At 39.7% G+C, this 20,039-nt stretch overlaps 1 protein-coding gene across 1 annotated transcript in view; it reads left to right on the forward strand.

Annotated features, from left to right (window-relative positions):
• Window positions 1-20,039, forward strand: part of srgap3 (SLIT-ROBO Rho GTPase activating protein 3) — a gene marked incomplete at both ends in the record, with an annotated part of 50,516 nt that overhangs the window by 19,451 nt on the left and 11,026 nt on the right. The window contains 8 exons of the mRNA XM_079218078.1: window positions 2,033-2,195; window positions 6,432-6,494; window positions 12,055-12,240; window positions 14,475-14,603; window positions 17,933-18,154; window positions 18,299-18,400; window positions 19,176-19,373; window positions 19,640-19,724. Of these exons, the coding sequence (XP_079074204.1) occupies window positions 2,033-2,195; window positions 6,432-6,494; window positions 12,055-12,240; window positions 14,475-14,603; window positions 17,933-18,154; window positions 18,299-18,400; window positions 19,176-19,373; window positions 19,640-19,724 (1,148 nt within the window). The remainder of the gene's footprint in view (window positions 1-2,032; window positions 2,196-6,431; window positions 6,495-12,054; window positions 12,241-14,474; window positions 14,604-17,932; window positions 18,155-18,298; window positions 18,401-19,175; window positions 19,374-19,639; window positions 19,725-20,039) is intronic.

The following is a 20,039-nucleotide window of genomic DNA, read 5'->3' on the forward strand; positions in this document are numbered from 1 at the left end:
CTTCTGCTCCTAATTTCTGTGTAATGAGGACAGCAACTGGGAAAAAGAGATCATGTGTCCTTTTTCGGTTTCATTTATCAAGGCTTTAATCCTAAGCATTAAGAATATATACCTTGCCACTTTTAGACCTTAGGCTTAATTAATAATGACTAATTATTCAAACTAATAACATTGCCATTATTCTCAGCTATAACTGTTTACTGCTAATCAAGAAATGTTAGCATGCTAAAATGTTAAACTAAGATGGGGAGCATGACAAACATAATACCTGCCAAACATCAACATGTTAGCATTGTAATTGTGATTTATTTAGCTCCTGGCATGGCTAACTGAAGTCCTCCAGAGACATATCATATCTAAAAGGAGTGACTTAAAGTTATTGTGATGAACTTTTAACTGGTTAGGAAACTGTTTAAAATTAATACTGATCAGCGAGAAGATTGGCTATTTTCATATAGTTTTTCTTAATGCGTGTATTTGATGCCGTTGGGTCCGATTCCCCGCAAAATCAGATGAAATCATGCAGGTTCACCTAAGCTCCTTCAGCTCAGATTCCAGCACGGCCTCTGGCAGCCACTAGCCCTCTGCGGCCAGACCAAGATCCGGCTTCTCAGCCGCCTCCGACCTTTAAGAAGCAGATTTAGCACCACTATTCCATTGAGGACTACAGGCACTTTTAACCATCAGAGGGCCAAGGATTTACCTGAACAGTGTTATGATGGAAAGCTAAGGAGGATAAAAAAAAGGACTAAAATGGGCCTAGTTGTGCTTAGGGATGTCATGAAGCATCTCTGGCCACTTTTAGGGATTAGCAGAGTCAAGGTGCTTATCCGTAAACCTTTCAACCACAAACCACAATTATACACCGAAGAGCTGCATCCCGTGCAGGCAGATAGGTTAGTCAAGCAGAACTGGTACAAAATGAGGGATGGTGACTGAGACGGTAGAAATAGGCCACCCCATAGGAGCGAAGGAGAACGTGCTCTACATCAGTGTTGTTAGTAAAACAGAAAATTAATGTTACATTTATAATTGTATTATTAAATCTCGATTGCAAGACCAAAAATGTGGCGTGAATTTATGGCTGGATTATCTTGGCTCTTTCAAATTACCATTATGTTTTTGCGAAAGCAAATTAATTGACTATCTCTATGATAAAGTGCATCTCAGGACACCATTCTCAATGTAACATTGAAGAAGCGGGCCCTGGAATAAACAGATAGATTATGTATTCTACACATGCCATCCTGTTTTCCGCCCCTCGCTGATGTCATGAGAACAATGTGCTGGTGTTTGTGCCCTCATGTAAGTGTGTTCAGGGCAGAGTTAAGTAAAGGAATAATGGGGAAAGCACTCTGGAGTAGCTAGATATCAACTTCATTAGATGTGATTAGCATTATGGAAGCTCTCTGAAGGAGGGCTCTTTGATGTTGGTGCTGCTCATCTCATTTTCTCGTCTAGTGAAACCCTATCCCCCACCCTTCTCTGGCACTGTCCCTCCTTTTCGCTCATTTCCCCCTCTCTCTCTTCGTCTCCTCCTCCTCGGGGTTGATTGATTGATTAATACTCAGATAGGATCCAGACAAGGGTTTGAAGAGATTGTGTGCGTGTGTGCTTCTATGTCTATGTGCCTGCTCTTTCTATTTGAGATCACCCGAGGCGGAGACAGTTTAAACTGATTATGCAGCAATCAGGGCTCATGACTCATTATGCAACCAACATTTTACATCTACAACGGTTGATGCCTAACACACTGTACTAAGTTAACATTACACACATCAGCATCCTAGCATTGTCAATGTGAGCATGTTAGCCCACTGATGTTAGCTTTTAGCTCAAAGCACTGCTGTGCATACGTATAGCCTCACAGAGTTGTTAGGGTGGCTGTTGACTCTTAGTCCTGTTTAAATGAGCTTGTTTTGCTATTATGCGTCATGAAACTGAAAATGTTAAGCAAATTACCATTAAGATACATCACTACCTGTTCATACTGTAACATTCTAACAGCGCTGTATTTTCCTTGTTTTTTCAGGAAAGACCAGCACCTGCTGTCCTCCGTAAACAGCTGGTACCTGGTGCTGAACCAAACAAGGCGAGAGAGCCGTGACCATGCCACCCTCAGTGACATTTACACCAACAATGTCATCGTCCGCTTGGCCCAGATCAGCGAAGACATTATCCGCCTGTTCAAGAAGGTCAGTGAAACTATCATCCTTACCTCTTTGTTTACTGCTACTCTCTTATCACTAGTCACACAATGTCAGAGTTAGAAGAAGAAAAAAAATACCAAGCAATGTGCTCGAAGCTTTCATTTGCTGAACTTTGGCCCGCCTTGTTATGCCTTGGTGTTGCTATGAAGCTTATCCGAACATCAGAACCCCGTTTTTACCTTGCAGGCCTTCCTGTAGGTGAGCTGCAATCTGCTTAATAGGCTCCATTCGGATGTTTCTCTGTTTGCGTGTGTTTGTACATGTGCATCTGTGTGTTTGTATACTTGTGTGAATGCAAGTGAGGCCAATGTTTGTCAGAAACTGTGCCAGAGCTGAAAATGGAGAAACACTTCGACCTTTTTAAGAAAAGTACCCTCAGGTAGCTTTTTTTATATTTGAAACTATGAATGGATGGCTTTGCTGCTGCTTGCTGGCAGATATATTAGGAGGCAATAAATAATGCATCAAAAATGTCATGTAACACATGACTCATGCACATGAAAGAGCTTTGGGTGATTGACTGTTATACATGACAAGGTGATCAAGGACAGAAAGTATACAGCTGTCGACACAAATTTGATCAAGGTCTTGTTTAGCATATAAATGACAAACAAAACAGTGGGAATGTTTCATATTAATGATATATTGTAATTATGAAGGTATGGTCAATATGTTATGATGCTTACATGTTTTGATGATGTATGTCATTCTGTGTGAATGGTTGTAACTCAGTGGATCGAGTGGGCTTTTCATTTAGGCACATAGTTGGTGGTTCAATCCCCGGCTCCTACTATCTGCATGTCCTTGAGGGAGACATTGAACCCTAAATTGCTCCCTCGGCGCTTTGTAGTAGCTTCCCCGATTCCTAAATGCTAAGGATGGGATAAATGCAGAGGACAAATTTCATGTATGTATGTGATGACTGTAATACATTTTAAACTACAGCAGGTGCTACATTGCTCCTTCTTGCCTGCTAGGAGGGAATAATTTAAGAATGAATACTAACAGGTTTCTATCAGGATTGTTACAATTCAACCCTCCACATCTCTTACAGTGTGTTGCATCACAGTGGTTCACTTGCTGGTTGAATTATCCCTGCGCCTCTGCAGTACATGCTGCAGTCTGTCTCACTTCAGAGCCACTGATGCATACAGATGCCATTCACCAGCTGCTAGAGGCCTCTGTGGATATTTCCCATTTATCACATTCAGTCTAGTGCTTGTTTGAGCAGGACTTACTGCAAACAAAGTAAAAACAACAAATCCCGCCTTTATTCCTAAGGATATTTCGTTTTTTTCCTCTTTGATGATTAGTTTTGTTTCTGACTCACCAGAAGCAAGTTCTTTCAAGCACTGTTAGCCGATTAGGGTGTGAACAAACATGTTAACTTGGGGATAGGTTGGGCGCGTGTGTGTGTGTGTGTGTGTGTGTGTGTGTGTGGGGTAGGTCGGTCAGTGAATTGCATAAATACTTGCCCTGTCCCTAATTGTATTGGTTTTCTTTCAACACAGTTATTCATTGTTATATTGATCTGACAGGAAATGAAACTCATAATGATTCATATGTGAAATGACAAGTATGCTTGCTGAGTCACTATGATGCACCAGTATTAATGAGTCTGCCTCTAAGAAAGGTAGAGAGCACAGAACGTTTTGCACTATTTTAAACATTATTACCTGTATTTAAAAGCACATGACACACTTTAGTATGCAGCATTCGAGGCATCAGCTATTGACCTTTGTTTTGCTAAATGCAGTGTGTTTTAGATTACAAAATCTTACTAATTATAGCAACCCGACTTTGTGAAAGATTGTAGTTTGAATCCTCTGAAATGTATTGCAATTACTTGCTAGCATTCAAAATCAAAACGTTGGTTCTTACGTGGCTTGTTTGTCTAAAGTTCATCTCTTTAATAGGGCTCTGCATTTAAACTCATAGTGCAGTGTGGCAAATAGCAAGGGGTACAGGAAATTACGTGAGTAGAATTGTAAAGGTAACATTAACTGCGGTAAGTAGCCTGGTTAGCATGCTAACAGCAGTCCAGAAAATGTGTTGTTTATAGTACTACAGCGTTTTTCAACATTTTAGCATCCGTTCTTCTCTGCTGCGTGTATTCGCCTACTGTAGCGTTCAGGCAGGCAGAACAAAACAAAAGCCAATTTATTTACAGCAGTGACGACCCACTGACAGGCACATATAGTAGATGTTGTAGACATCACACTTAATGACTAATGACTAGATCTTCGTGATCTTGCCATACATTTGGATGCTACAATAGATCAGTGTTCTGGAGAGTAAGTGATACTAGAATGTAGTCCTAGCTGCTTGCTAGTGGTGTCCCAAACGTTCAATTTAAACCATTAAACTTACCTAAAGTTGGTTTTATTTTATGTTTTATGTAGCTAGGGTTAGCAGGATAGCTAGCAAGCTAATCATCGTGTTACACAGATTTTGGTCCCTTGGCAATCCTAAAACGAAATAGATAAAAGAAAACCTAAACAGTAAATATCCACTCAATCAAACTTACCAAAACAAACTGAAGCAGAAACCCCAAATGTTGTGATGTAAATGGTGAGTTTCATGATCGTACCACGAAATGGTAACATTAAAGACACATTAAATCTCTTTTATGTCTTCTCTCACTGGTCACATTTAAGGAATGTGGGAGCATTTGTGGGGTAGAATATGTATCTATCTGTGCATATGCACATCTGTCACCCTCTACTGTTATTTTGTTGGTTCTCTGTTGAGGAACAGTCAGCAACGCCTAACAAAAAAAGATCATGCCATTGATATCGCTATCTGAAATGCCTATATGTTATTTTTGTGTGCCTTGTTTTGTTTTGTTCTGTTCTGTCTTGTGTTTGTTTGTGCATTGTGGAAAAGACAACAATACAAATATTTGTAAAAAAAAAAGACACATTAAATGACAAATATAAATGTAATAGAAGACAAAATATAGTCACATGAGTTACCAAAACAGCATCCTATTTGTGATCGTACTGACGATGTTGGTTTTTGTATCGACCTTCCTCAAACATCACAACTTCCCATAACTCTGTGAAGTTAGAGTTAGAGGTGTTTCTTCTGTTTTTCAGAATGTGTCAGATCATCACACTGAAACATTCTGCTACTGTTGCATTGTCTCACCTTCTTTGCACCTTCAGCTGCATGTGTGTATAAAGCTGTGTGAAGAAATAAGTGTGTCTTCATGAGGTTTTCACTAAATCCCTGAACGTTTCTTCCATATAAAACATATTAAATCGGCGGCAGAAAGAGATGATGGCTCAAGCAAACTCTTCACTATTTAAATGCGATATGAAACTGGAAATATATCTTGTTCTTACTCTTGATACATTATCGATTCGTATTCAACTTTGTAGAGCACAGTAAAACATCAGTAGACCATAGTGTTTGTCTCTGTCAGAGGATGTCAACCAATTGTTGTCACGCCTTGACACACTTCACACATGTACAAACTCACTTTAAAGTGCAACAATCACAGGAAATTGAACGTGCATGTGGCATTGCTCGTCTTGGCTATTGAACAAGAAGTAAGTGTATCAAGTCAATTTGCACATAGGAAGTACTACTAATACATTCAAAGCACAAGAACACTGTGATTCGTGTACACTGTACAATAGATTTGTCAGCCTCAGTATTCATTTAATTAATACTGATTAATACTTTTCATTAATGTCGTCATCCAGCCTGTTTAATTTCTGACTGGAAGAAAGAGCTGGTGAAATTAAGGGAAGTGGGAAAATGAATGTGATTTTAGTTTAAAACTTTAGATAACATTTTAATTCAATTAATCATACTTAAAAATTAACATTAATGACAAATGAAAACAACTATTCTCAGTCAGGACGTTTAGGGTTGTAATACTCATAACGTGCCAGAAATCCAGATTGTTGGAAAGAGAAAGGCCTAAATTGATCTTTTGATGAGCATTGAAGTGTCTCTTCAGGGGAATTGTTTCTCAAACTCAAGTGTTGCACAAGTGGAAATTCGAACCTGTCAGTGGTGCTTGAGGAACAAATCAGGGAGTCATTAGGATTCATCCTCTGATGTCCTTGAATTTGTCCCAAATTCAGTGGCAATCCATTCAGTAGCTGTCAAGATACTTACTGACTCAGCATAACCGACCAACAGGTCCCAGCTGAAGGCTCCAACATTATTGTTTGTCTCACCTCTGTTATTTCGGATTGTTTGTTTCAGAGCAAGGACATTGGGATCCAGATGCACGAGGAGCTGGTGAAGGTGACGAATGAACTCTACACTGTAAGTAATACACAGTGTCTGATCCTGATCGATGCCTCACACCTTATCTCATCTCTGAGCTCATCCAGTTATTTTTCCAGTCTCTCTGGCCTTCTGACATTTTATTTCATGTTCTCTCCTTTTCATTTAACTGTTATTACCTTGCTTTCTTCTTTTGTACATTTTGAACTACGCATGCTTTCCTGCACGGAATATAAAAGATCCGAACGTTTTCTCGTCACAATTCCACATCAGATAATGTCCGTGCGACCTAAAACTGAGGCTTAACATGACTGCCGTCAGCCCACCTATGCATAATATACTCTCAGTTGCCATTTTAATAGATACAGCTCGCTAAAACTAAGGCAGTTACATGTAATGACACAACATACATCTTACAGTACCTTCATGAAGGTCATACATTTTTTCCCCAAAGTATTTATCCAACCTCAAAGTAATTTTGGAGGATGCAATTTGTGGTGCTGTTGAATTATATTGCATTATACTGAGGGGAGAAGCTAATGAAGCTAATTTGTGTTATTCTCTACCTTAGCACAAATGTGGTTATGATGCTGATGATGCTGCTGATGTTGATGATGATGATTTATGATGATGATAAGTGAGAGATTAAAGGGGCTGTTGTGAAATGATGACTTGATGGAGCACAATGTTTCTCTCTTAGTCATACAGTTCCTGAGCTTCAATCACTTTCACATCTGTTGGTTCCCTCAGCTCTGGTCCTCTTTAGAGGTCACATCCCCGGTTGTCTCTGTGAAATGCCTGCCTGTCATAATACATGACTGTATAATTTGTTAGACTGTCTGCATCATTTTTGTAATTGAGAGGAAAAGAGTGTTTGAGAAGAAATAATAAGCATATTGCATATCTTGTTTCCATAACAATGGACTCACTCATTCACTTTAGGTAACCTGTTCCAACTCAGTTGCTTTGTTGTATCGAATGTCACCGCTTTGCTTTTCTCTTTGAATAGTCAGTGACAGTAATGAACAGTTTCTCTTCTGGTACAGTATGTTCTCTTTTTCTTTGTTATTGTTGAACAGAAACGGTCTTTTGCCTCATTTCGATTTGCCAGTTGAGAAAAATGTAGTTCATATTATTCACTTCTCCAAAAAAGCAAATTATTTTTTCTCTCAGCTTCTGCGGAGCCCAAACTGTCTTGTTTTTTCTTTCCTTTTTTGTCAGCATCCAACTCTTGGGCATCCTGCAGCTGCTTCCCATACATTTAAATGTACAAAAAAAGTGCTGAATGGATGCATGGATGGATGTGTCCTGTGATACTTTATAGCCAAGTATATAACCTGTTTGGTTTTCAGGCAGTATGTCTTCCATACCACATTTTCTCAGATGTATTTAAACGGGCTGTCAACAAATTAGACCATGTTGTTACAACACTGTCAGATAACACAAGTTAAGTAAGTTAATTTTTCTAATCAACATTGTGGAGCAATTTGTTTATCTTGACCATTTCTTCGACCATTCACAGTTGTATTACATTCATTTTATGAAAATTGGTAAGAACTGAAGAACTGAATCGTTAATAATGGGATTCCCTGAAGGAAACTCTGCAGATAGATGAACATATGTCAGGGATTATGACATACTGTACTGGTGTTGCACTATTATTGAGGGAGGCATAGTGCCCACAAGCCTGGACAAGCTCCAGGCAACTTCAGCAATCTTCTGCCCCCTGCGGTGAAACAGAAGAGGTGGCAGAGCTGCCTTATATAGATGACTTATTCATCTGTGCAATGTGATGAAAGTCAAACTATCAAAGGACAGTGCTGGCAACCCTCCCTGATCTTGCCATCTGTACATTTTGATGCTGCAATAGATCACCGTTGTGGAGAGCAAGTGATAATCAAAAGTGCATACTTGTTCATTACATTAATTTGCATTTTCAAAGCACTGTGTAATTGGCAAACACTTTTAAAAAGACTAAAATGCAATTATTTGTGCAAAAGGTTATACCTGTCAGCCATTACCAGATTGGTTTCCAGTGTATTTCAGGTTCATTGAAAAACATGGAAACATATCATTATTTATATCTTTATACTTTTTGGTTTCGGTTTCCCCCATTCTACTTTCTCCGGCTAAGGACACTGCTGCATGATAAAACTCAGATGGTTTTTCTTCTCATGTTCTACTTGGCCTCAGTCGCAGTCTGGCAGAACATTTTAAATCAAAATGTTGACGCATTGCCTCGTTCTTTCTGAACATGAGGATTGTGGGAGTTATGTGAACCTTCGCAGCGAATTGATTATTGTATTGCAACAACACAAATATCCTTTCCTATAAAATTAAAGATTTAATGTTGGACAACAAACACATACTTTCCCCTAATTAATTGCTTTATCACTCTATCCATTGCATCATGACCATATTTGAAGGTAGTTCCTTGTTCTGGTATTTCTTCTTAATTCTTTCCTTTCTGTAAAGGTGTCAATCATTGATTAAGGGATTGCCTCCACACGACTCCCAATATGGGGATGGCTGAGCAGTTAATGGTTTTAACAGCACAAACAGTGCAACAGTGCTGACAGAGCTAATTTACCTGAGAGGTAACTGTAGTGGCCATTAAGCTTCCACCACAGCGCTGTGGGTCGGAGGCTTGACAATACACAGGCTGGCATAGAAGTTATTTCACAAATGCCCCTCAGGCAGCAGTAATGCTCTTTTTAAGTAAAGTCTGTTTTTCATGACTGCACCCTTGTTAGTATTTGATTGTACAGAAATAGCTAAATCAGTAGCGTTGCCACATAGTGATGGCCTTGTGCTGTTTTCAAACAGTTTTTACTGGCTGCCAACAAAACAAATTTTACTGAAATAAAACTGAAATTCCCATTTGGATCCCTGCCTGCTCAGTGAGAGGTAGGACTGTGGGCTGTAGCTATTGTTCAAATATTGCTTAAAGTATGACACTGCAGCATGAGTACTGAGAGTGAAGAACTTGTTGTCATTCTGGTTACTTGTCATCTATACCAAACCTGAAATGAGAAATTGTAGCAGAAGCCAGGATGTACAAGGAGCCGGTCACTTCCTGCTCTCAGCAACCTGTCTCTGTGAAATTTTCTTTGCTTTAGCTCGTTTTAATTTCCTGCCGCACTGACTTAATATCCCCACTCGGATCGATAAAACTTATCTTATCTCTCTGCTCGGCCACCTTGTGCCTGATGTCTGCTCTTCAGTCTAATACACGGTCATTCTTTTGTTGACAACATTGACAATATCTCGCTCAGACCTGGGTGCTGCTTCCATTCATTTATGCCTTTGTAGTTCAGTCATTGTTTTCTCAGCAGGATTTAACAACATTTACTCACTGCTTGGTAGTGCTGAAAAAAATACATATTAAAATATCATAGCTGCTGTATAATTATTGGGAAAAAAGATAAGACCAAACATATTCTTTATTTATTAAGAGCCTCTTGGAGAAGATTTGTAGCATCTCCTTGTCTTTTTGCAAACAGTAACCTTGATTTTTTGGTTAGACTTTTACGACACTTATCATCATTTTTCCATGATATTGTTAAGAGCCTGTTTTCACTCTTCACAGTCGATGTTTTGACGTGGTCAGAGAGGAGAATATTGTAACGGGAGATAAAGAAGGAATGAATTGCAACAAAGCTCCCCAGTCCTCTGACTGGAACCAAGGACGTTGTGGTTAGTCAGGGGCCTAAATGCCTAGAATATTTTGATGTATGTTGAAAAACAGTATCTACTTTTTACCTTGCATTCATGAAAACTCCAGCCATTCTCTTCCTGTTGGGGTTGTTTCACCAGCTCAGAGACTGCAGGAGTGAAATGGCCGATGGCTGTCGTCAGAGGACTCAACTAAACACACACCTCCTGTAGACACAGCTGAAGCTCAGTCTTTCTGCAAATGAGTTTGTGTCTTTAGCTGCAGGTCCTGTAGTCAGATGGTTCAAAGTTGGCTGCATGGAAATGTAGTAAGTTTTCAGAGGAATTTGAAAGGAAACGGTTTTACCGCCCGGGGAGAAACAGTGTGTGAGCCTAGTTTCTGTCTTTGGGGAGTAACAACATCAAAGTCAAGTTTTGTCACTGAGAATAGACTAGTGGCTTTTATTCTATCTATTTATTTTACTTTTAGGTGTTTTCCCTGCAGCTTGTTGTCACTCTGTTGTTCTTGTTTTTATAAGAATTCATGCACTGCCTGGAGAGGAGTGCTATTTACTCACAGAAGGGGAATAAATAGAGTCGTTGAAGTTGAAGTTGCAGCACTGGTAAATATTACTATCATAGGGTTGGAGGTCAGTGGTTCATTATAGTTGCAAGTGAGCCAACGGAAAACATGTGATTTGATGAGTAGTTCTCGTAGAGATAAAAGGAACCCTACTGCTTTAGTTTAGCACCAAGTGAGCATTACTTACTTGATCACAGGAAACAAAAAATTACTGTTCATGTTGACAGTCTAACATCCTGAGACGTTCACATCTGGACGTTCCTTTATGAGGCTTAAAAATGGGCTTCCAAGAGGAGAGACACTCCCAATGAGCATCTGGGACGAGTTAAAAGACGCAGGATACTTCCGTCTTGTCTAACGAGGGTTTTCTGTCACTACGGTCTTGTCATTGCCACGTTGTTGTGTGGTGCGGGGTGTCTGAGTGTCACATGTTTGAGTGTCTAAGTAGAGATCAAAGTGAAGAGGTAACTGCAGAGAACAATGCTGTCACTGCTGCTCAAAAGAGATAGAAATGAACAAGTGTGGGGTGATGAAGAGTTACTGTCGAGGTGATAAGGCTGATAAAAGCCACGGCAAGGAGAGGGTGAGGGAGTGAGTTGAAGATTTGACAGCCAAGGCCAAACCACACACAACCCAGAGCCCTTGGATTCACTTGAAATTATCCACATGTAGTGACATCTGGGTTGCCACTGCATTGACTCCCAAATTGATCCACCAGGCTTCCATAAAAAAAACTCACATTAGACTAGATTTTGGGAGGAAATGAGACAGAGGGCCTTGCAAACTGTGATCTTCCCTTTTTATCTCTGTAATATTGGTTGAATCATTGGAGGGAATTTGACAGTATCAACACAACACTAATGCTGTTGTAAGTAAGTGTACAGGTGCTGATTGTTGTGTGTGAAGAGTATACAAGCACAAACGCATAATGCTTTTTTGTTTGTTCTGCAAAGAACTTGTTGAACCATCTATCTCTCTCAGTCTGGGCATTATATCATTACAATTACCAGCAGTGGCTGCTACTACATATTTATGGCTGGCTAACTAGAAATACTGTAGATGTCATACAACAACTTCTACATCACTGCAGAGAGCATTGGTCTACTCACTATGTATGATTGTATATATGACTATAACAATTATTTTCCTGTTTGATTAATATTGTGATATTTAAAAAAAAAAATCTGACAAAGAATAGCAACAAATCCTCACATTTGAGGTACAGAAACCAGAAAACATTTGAAATTGTTTAAAACAATTAAGCAATTATCAAATAGTTCGTAAATAATGTTCTGTTAATCGACTAAATTAATCACCGTATTGCTGCAGCTGTTTTGAATATCTGTCATGCTCCTGCTGCAGGTGATGAAAACATACCACATGTACCACACTGAGAGCATCAGTGCAGAGAGCAAGTTGAAGGATGCTGAGAAGCAAGAGGAGAAGCAGTTCAGCAAGTCCGGAGATCTCAACGTCAACCTCCTACGTCACGAGGACCGCCAACCAAGACGCGGCTTCGTCAGGAAAATTGAGAAGATGAAAGAGAAGGTGAGTAAGGATGGATAGTGTTGTACATGTTGATTTATATAGGGCCATTCAGCTTCAAATCCCAAACCATCAGTTGGGTATTTAGGCCAGCAGCGACATTAAAAGATGCTAAAATCAGTATTTTTATAATAGCAATGCATGTACTTGCTATGTTCAGTGTGAAATAGGTCGCTCATAGTGAGGAACCCACAAATAATTTACACTGAAACCTCCAGTTCCTCTCAGAGCTTCGTAGTTTCTTAGCCTATTGTTTTTGTTTTGGTCAACCCTCACCTATCTCATAACGTCATTTTTAGTCACAGCAGGCAGCTGTATTGATTAACTTATTCTGCATGTACCCTCAGACAAACAGACAAAGTTAGCGATCATCTGCTGAACACAGTGGCACATTAAGTGCCTCAGTTGTTAGTAAAGACAAAAAACACAGCTAATAGGAGAATTCACATTTTACTTATATCCGCCAGGTGGTCAGAAATCTGATCTGTCTGATCTGTCTGCGGGAGGTTTTGCCAACAAGTTCACCATACCGACCACAAATGATACGTGGAAGTGATGTTGTGTAATATACACAGTTATTGCAGGTTCATCAACTTCTCCTCAAAGCTGAATGAGGAGGTTTGAAGTAAATGGAGTACCAGCACGATTTGTTGGGTTCACATGGAGAGAGTAAGTGAGATGGATAGACCAGCCGACAGGCAGCAGTATCATGTCAGGGAGTCTCAGAGGAACACTGTAGGTCTGCTGCCAGCTACTCACTGAGCAAACAGCAGTACTCCCTGCCAACAACCCGACTCACTTTCCATCTTATGCAGATTGCTTCTTTGTATAAAATCTTCTCTGCTAGCAGTTGAGGGCTGGCGGTCTCTGGAGCACCGTCTACTTTAGAAGCACCCATGCATTTTTTATTTGGGATCTTCTTCTGGAATTTCTACTCGCAAATGAAACTCCCATTATCTCTCAGGAGCGAGAAATCAAAAGGCTGTCAGGATGACAGCGTCTCTCCCTCCTCAGGCTGGTATTCTCAGAGATTCTGCTTGGCTTGGGAACTGAACACTATTTATAACACAGCATGTCAATGAGTTTTTCCCCTGCTTGTTTCTAAGCTTTTGTCTCATTACTCTGGCTGCTAACAGGTTAGACGAAGAAGAAGACAACACACAAGTTAATCTCTTCTCCTCTAACCCACTGCAGAAATGTTGCATTATAATGGCTTTGTGAAATTGGAAGGAAAATGTTCATGTACAGTGAAATTAACAAACAAACTATTCAAATAATGGGCGAAATGTCTCTGCTTGGTGAATTATGATGCCTTTGTGTTGTTTCAAACACGAGAGTGAAACTACTTCACAAGCACAAGTTTGCAAAAGCAATGTGTTTAGATTTTTCAGTACAAATGTCACTTGATGGAAAATGTCGTTATTTTGTTCATATTCTTTAGAACCTAGTATAATTGCATCTATTTATCTGAATTAACACTGGAGATACAGGCCCACAGATTACCTATCAAGTTAAACTTGAACAAGTTTGTGTAAATACTTTACATGTTCTATTTGAAGGAATGATTTTACATTTTGGGAACTACACACTTTCTTGCTGGGAGTTAGATGAGAACAATTATACCCTTTCTTGTCTGTGTGGTAAATATGAAACCAGCAGCCAGTTAGCTTAGCTTAGCGTAAAGACTGGAAAAAGGGAGGAATGAGCGTGGTTCTGTCCAAAGGTATCAAAACCTGCTTAACTTTTTTTGGTACAGATATATAAATCATGGGATAAACTGTGTACTTTAGTGAATTTTATAGATGCTGGTTACTTTTGGACAGTGCCAGCCTCGCTGCTTCCCCCTATTTCTAGTGTTCATGCTAAGCTAAGCTAACCCACTGCTGGCTACGGCTTCATATTTACTATACAGACTCAATCTTCTCATCTAAATTTCTGTCTGAAAGTGAAAAAGTTCAGACTGTTGCTTTGATGCTACATATCTCTATAACCTCTGCTACTAGTGTTTAGAGACAGAATAACGACTAAAGCCTGGTTGTGACACTTCACATGTTACTATCTAGAAGCAGTTTCTCTACAGCCTGAATCTCCAAACTTTCCATGCCATTTATACCTTTTCCAAAGCCTGGTCCCAAAGCTGCCGCTGCCTGAGCACACACTGAACCCTCCCTATTTCTTCATTTCCCTGCACTGATGTTTTTTTTCCTCATCTGCTCTGTCTCTTCTCTCCTCCCCAGAGGCAAGCCAAGTACTCAGAGAATAAGCTGAAATGCACAAAAGCCCGGAATGACTATTTGTTGAACCTGACAGCAACAAATGCAGTTGTGGCAAAATATTACATCCATGACGTCTCTGATATGATTGATGTAAGTATGCACCAGGCACATGTGTTTGTTTATATCTCTCAGCTGGGATTTCTGATGTTGATTTAACACTGCCGCACTGTCGCTATTCTCACCATCTGTTCCTGAGTCTCATTCACTCTCCTGTTAGCTGTTTGTTTTCAAGCTGCTATGTTGGCCCCAGTGAATGTATTTGCCATCATTAGTAATTTCTGCACAACAAACTTAACACTGTTATGCTGGTAACTGATTTCTGTTGACATGAGTATTAGTTTAGCATTCTGCAGTATTACGCAGCTACAGAAGGATATTTTTTGACTGATTATCTCAAGGAACTTCGTCAGTGTTGTCCTCATTCTTTTGTTTTCATTGATGCTGCTTTTGGGAGCTTTGCTGGGTCGAACACGAAGTAAAAGACATGATGCAAGACAGATGCCGACTGTCTCTCTACCGTCTATTGTCTGTCTTTATGTGGTGTCCCCTTTAATTGGTCAGAGTAGCGAGAGCAGGCTTTCTAACTAATACTATAATATTCTCTTCATTACAGCCTACAATAATATCCCCATTTTGCATGTCCACAAAACCTACATAAGCATTTTTCATATTAAGCCACTTTTATTCAAATTATGAACTAGGAGCACTGCTGGAAAGTGTAATTAGCAATTTAAAATGCCTGACTTTGTTCAGCGAACCACTAACGGTTGAAAGATGATGAAGATCAAAGTTAGCCAGTGAGCAGAGGCTGTGTTTATGCAGGCATGAATGCAGTTAATGTGGTTGGCACTGGGCTTTCAGCCCCAGGTGACCTGCTACCAGTCACCCTCCAGACAAAGAGACAAACATTGAGATAAGGAAGCCTTTATTGAACATTTTAGACCAAACCTTTCAAAAATATTCTGTATCTATTTCTTTTAGATGTGAACACGTCAGGATTTGTGTGACTTTGAGACTTTATTTGCTTTCTAATCTCATTATCAATAATCATTTCTTTGTCAAATTATAATCACTGTTATAATGCATTATAATGTGATTATAAGTGATAATTGTTTGCCTCAAAGAAACCATTTTAAAACTTATTTTGTGCTGTTCCTCATATATTTCTTTCACTTTACTTAAAGCATAATATGACCCCTTAGAGTAACATATAATCACATTATAATTCATTATAGTGATTATAATCAATTATAATATTATAATGTATTGCAACAATAGGAACACTATGATCCTTGCTAAAAAATAAATTGTCAATGACCAGCAATTATTAAGTATTATGATACTTGACCTCATAGGACATTCGGAAATTCTTTATAATTTGTTATAATTATTGTTATGAGTATAGAGTGCTATATGCATATTCTAACTTATTATAAGTATGTTTATAATGCATTATAAGTATGTTTATAATGTCATAGACGTGTTGCCAGATTTTGTCTTGATCTTCAGGTTTGGGTTTCAGAACTATAATGCTGTTAGTTATTGCAGTTTGTAGTCTTATAAAAGCCTACGTTGTTGAATTGAAGTGAAACATGGCAGTGAATTTGGGCTTTGTGGCTGTTGGGACCAAACAAACAACTTGAATAAAGAATTAAGATCTCTAACACTGATGTTACCTGTCAGCCCTTCAATGTGCCGGTGATTTTCTCTGTGTTAATGGCCTGGTTTTCACATTTTAGCTTGAGGCCAGACTACCATACGGCACTACATTAGTCACAGTGATAGTACATTTTCCAGGTCAGGCGTGATAAGATGAGATTTCTATAATATAACAAGCATTACATTATTTTAAACAATTGCAGTGATGGTGAGCTTGACATAATCAGAACCCGATTTATGCCCATCCCTGCCTCTTTCATGGACCCAGTTTCTTGAAACTGAAATGTCCATGTCATCCCAAATCCTGCTGAGCTGCAGGGTATGGGATTGTGAGCTTGACTGGTTTGGCTGCCACAAGCGAGGCAGGGGAGGAAGAAGGGTCCGTTTGTCAAGTCAGAGTAACTGCACACCACACATCAAACCAGATGCTCACGCAGCAAGAAGTCAGCTTTGTCAGTTAGCATCAGTGACTTTAAACTGTTGCAGAGTAATTCTGAACAACAAGATGAGTTTATTCTACGCTGCCTAGAAATAATGAATGCTGTGAAGAGTGAGGTTGGGCAGTGGTGTCGGCATTGTTATGTCTTTAAATGAGCACTTGGAAGATAAGTTTAACTACCTCCATAGAGAAATCTAATTAGTAAGTTGCAGCATACAGTACAAAAGACAAACAAACTATAATTCAGTTCATGGTGGTTTTGCACATTACATACATTTATTTTAGTGATCACATTCGATCAAGTTGAAATGTAAGCATTTTAAAGTAAATGTGTGCGGTATTGTTGCTGTGGGGAAAAACTTGAGTAGACCTTAAGCAAACGAATAAAATGCAGCGTATGTACACATGAACATATTTAAAATGAAATGAGTGGCATATGAAATACATATATGAATGTTAATATGCAGTATTCACCTTCAATATGTTTGCATAGCTCTAATGGGAAAGATATAAAACACATGGAAGTGTGTGCTCAACAGTGTTGCGATTAAAGAGTGTATCTAATCTTCCTTCCCCGATAATCTGCTTCCTTCAGGCTGCTGCTGCATATATGCATGTGTTCTCACTCAGTTTGCTTTTTTAAAAAGAAGCTAATTTCCCCCCTTTAGTCTTTAATCTATTGAGCAACTTTGACTGAGTGGTGGAAATTAAGCTTGTGCACCAAAGTAGAAAGAGTACTTCCTCAGTGCTAAAGAGTGTTAAAGAGTGTTTACATAGTGATAGTGATTCACCGAGCTGTCAGCTGCCCCAAGCTCCCTCTGAACCGCCTCACTACCATCCTCTGCTTAATTAGGTTACTTCATCCAACTCTGTATGATAAGACTCTGTAATTATCCCTGGTGTCCGGTGCTAGCTTCTAAAATTCTGTGATTCTGAATGGTAACCCCTAGCAGGATGCAATGTGGGATTTAGTCCATTAAATAGGTCTGAACATGCTAGAAGGTCCTCAAACTAACCAACTTTACTGAAACTCGCACATTCATCCATATTCCCTGATAAATATATTTGTCAAATTAAAGAGCAAGGTAACACCAGTTCAAAAATAACTTTAACTTGCCATGTTGCTGCAGCAGTGATGTAGAAGTGTTCTCCAGGGTGTGGTCAGTACATCACAACATCAATGTTGTGTGTGGTGACAGATGTAACTTAAAACACTGTTTTTCAGCCTTGTGTTGAATTCATCTTATTTATTTCACTCTATTTTGCAACTCTATCTACTACTACATTTAAAGGATGTTTATCAGACATTTTATCTCCCCAGTGCTGTGACCTGGGCTATCATGCTAGCTTGGCACGAACCCTCAGGACCTACTTATCTGCCGAATATAACTTGGAGACATCGCGCCACGAGGGACTGGATATCATAGAGAATGCAGTGGACAACCTGGATTCCCGCAGTGACAAGCACAAGATAATGGATATGCATAACCAGGTGTTCTGTCCTCCAATGCGCTTTGAGTACCTGCCACACATGGGAGATGAGGTGAGATGCTCAAAATGCTGCAGATTTATTTTTCACTTGACATTGAGGTCACTTACTTTTTTTTTTTTTACAAAGTAATTATTTAACCTTCAGATGGATCTCTTTTGTCTGTTGTAACACATGTGTCCTCCTTTGCCTCCTCAGGTGTGCCAGGTGAGCGCCCAGCAGCCTGTCCAGACTGAGCTCCTGATGCGCTACCACCAACTGCAGTCCCGCTTAGCTACACTAAAGATTGAGAATGAGGAGGTGAGGATTTATGATGGGCCTGTGTCTGTCCAGCAACCCCTCCACCACCACCTTCAGCCCCACCCCCCAAAGACAGAAAGCCCTGTCTCATTTACCCTGGAGCCAAGTAGGAGGGCCACATCACCATCTGTTCTCATTGCAATTACACTCCAATGACCCTTTCTCTGCAGGAGGCGAGAATGTATTAAGATTGTCACAGCACGAGTGTTATGTTTTCTATGATGTTCTATATGAAATTGTCTATTTTGTGACAAAGAGAGGACTTTCCCATTAAGTGCCACAAACACAAATGTGCAAATTGAGGTTATAATAACCAGGGCCTGTTAGACTCCTGTGCCAATGGCTCTGCCTCTTCCCTGTCTCCCTGTGTCTTGTACTATAGAGGATAATGGACGAGCTCTGCCATTACTGGAAATTAGCGTTATCAATCTCAGCCCTAAACAAAAAGCCTCCTTCAGTAATTTACACATATCATTTGTTTCTTTGCCAGACACTCTTCATTTTCCTGTCTTAGTCTGATGTATGCCTGCCTCTGGACTGATATTTCAATGCTGCACGATGTAATTCAAGGAACATTTATTCTTCAGGGGTCAATTTGTCTTTGATATAAATATGCTAGTCCTGTAAATAACTATCTCTTGCCCTTGGAAATCTCATCAGTTACTTTGGTTCCATCAAGGCCTGGGGAAAAAAAAGTAAAATATGAGAAATATGAGTATGATATGATGCTTCATTTGTCATCTTGATTCCGTTCTATTTCCCCTCATCTGTGCAGGTGAGAAAGACCTTGGATGCCACCATGCAAACGCTGCAGGACATGCTGACAGTAGAGGACTTTGACATGTCGGATGCCTTTCACCACAGCCGCTCCACTGAGTCTATTAAGTCCGTGGCCTCCGAGTTCTACATGAGCAAGCTGAATGTAGCCAAGAGGAGGGCGAACCAACAGGAGACTGAAATGTTTTACTTCTCAGTGAGTTCTTGTCACTTTTGATCTGTCTATCCTTCCAAAATGTGAAGGGCTATACTGGCCTGCTAAGAAAAGCCAACGTTGCTCTGCTTTTCAAAATCAAGCCATCAGTCAACATTTCCACATGCTCTGCAAATATTAATTAAATTAAACTAGAACAGATTGCATTTATGCTGATTTGAGCCACACTGAATCATTTGACTGGGCTCATGTAACACTGGATTAGTGCTGCTGCGCAGTCATTGTTGCCTTAATCTCTCTGTGTGTAGAAATTCAAGGAGTTCCTGAATGGCAGTAACCTCATCATTAAGCTGCAGGCCAAGCATGACTTACTGAAGCAGACACTGGGCGAAGGTAAGGAGTCGATTATTTTCGTCTGTCTTCATCTGTGACTCAGAAAATCCCGCCACAGCTCTGTAAAATCTCTGCCTCGGGTTATACTGCTGCTGGTCTTATCTAATAAGCAACAGGGAATGAAGTATAGGAGTCTACAAAGACAACCATTTTTTAGGGAAGCAGGAAGGAATGAGAGCTGGTATTCAAGTAAAAGACACTAAACGCTGACTATGTCTACTTTGAAGGATCCATTGCCCATTCTACTTATCTCCATTGGTTAAAGCATTATCTGGTTAGTCTCTATATGGTGAAGCAGCAGGGAGGGTTTCCATT

The sequence above is a fragment of the Taurulus bubalis genome (assembly GCF_910589615.1).
Source record: "Taurulus bubalis genome assembly, chromosome: 5".
Taxonomy (NCBI): Eukaryota; Metazoa; Chordata; class Actinopteri; order Perciformes; family Cottidae; genus Taurulus; species Taurulus bubalis.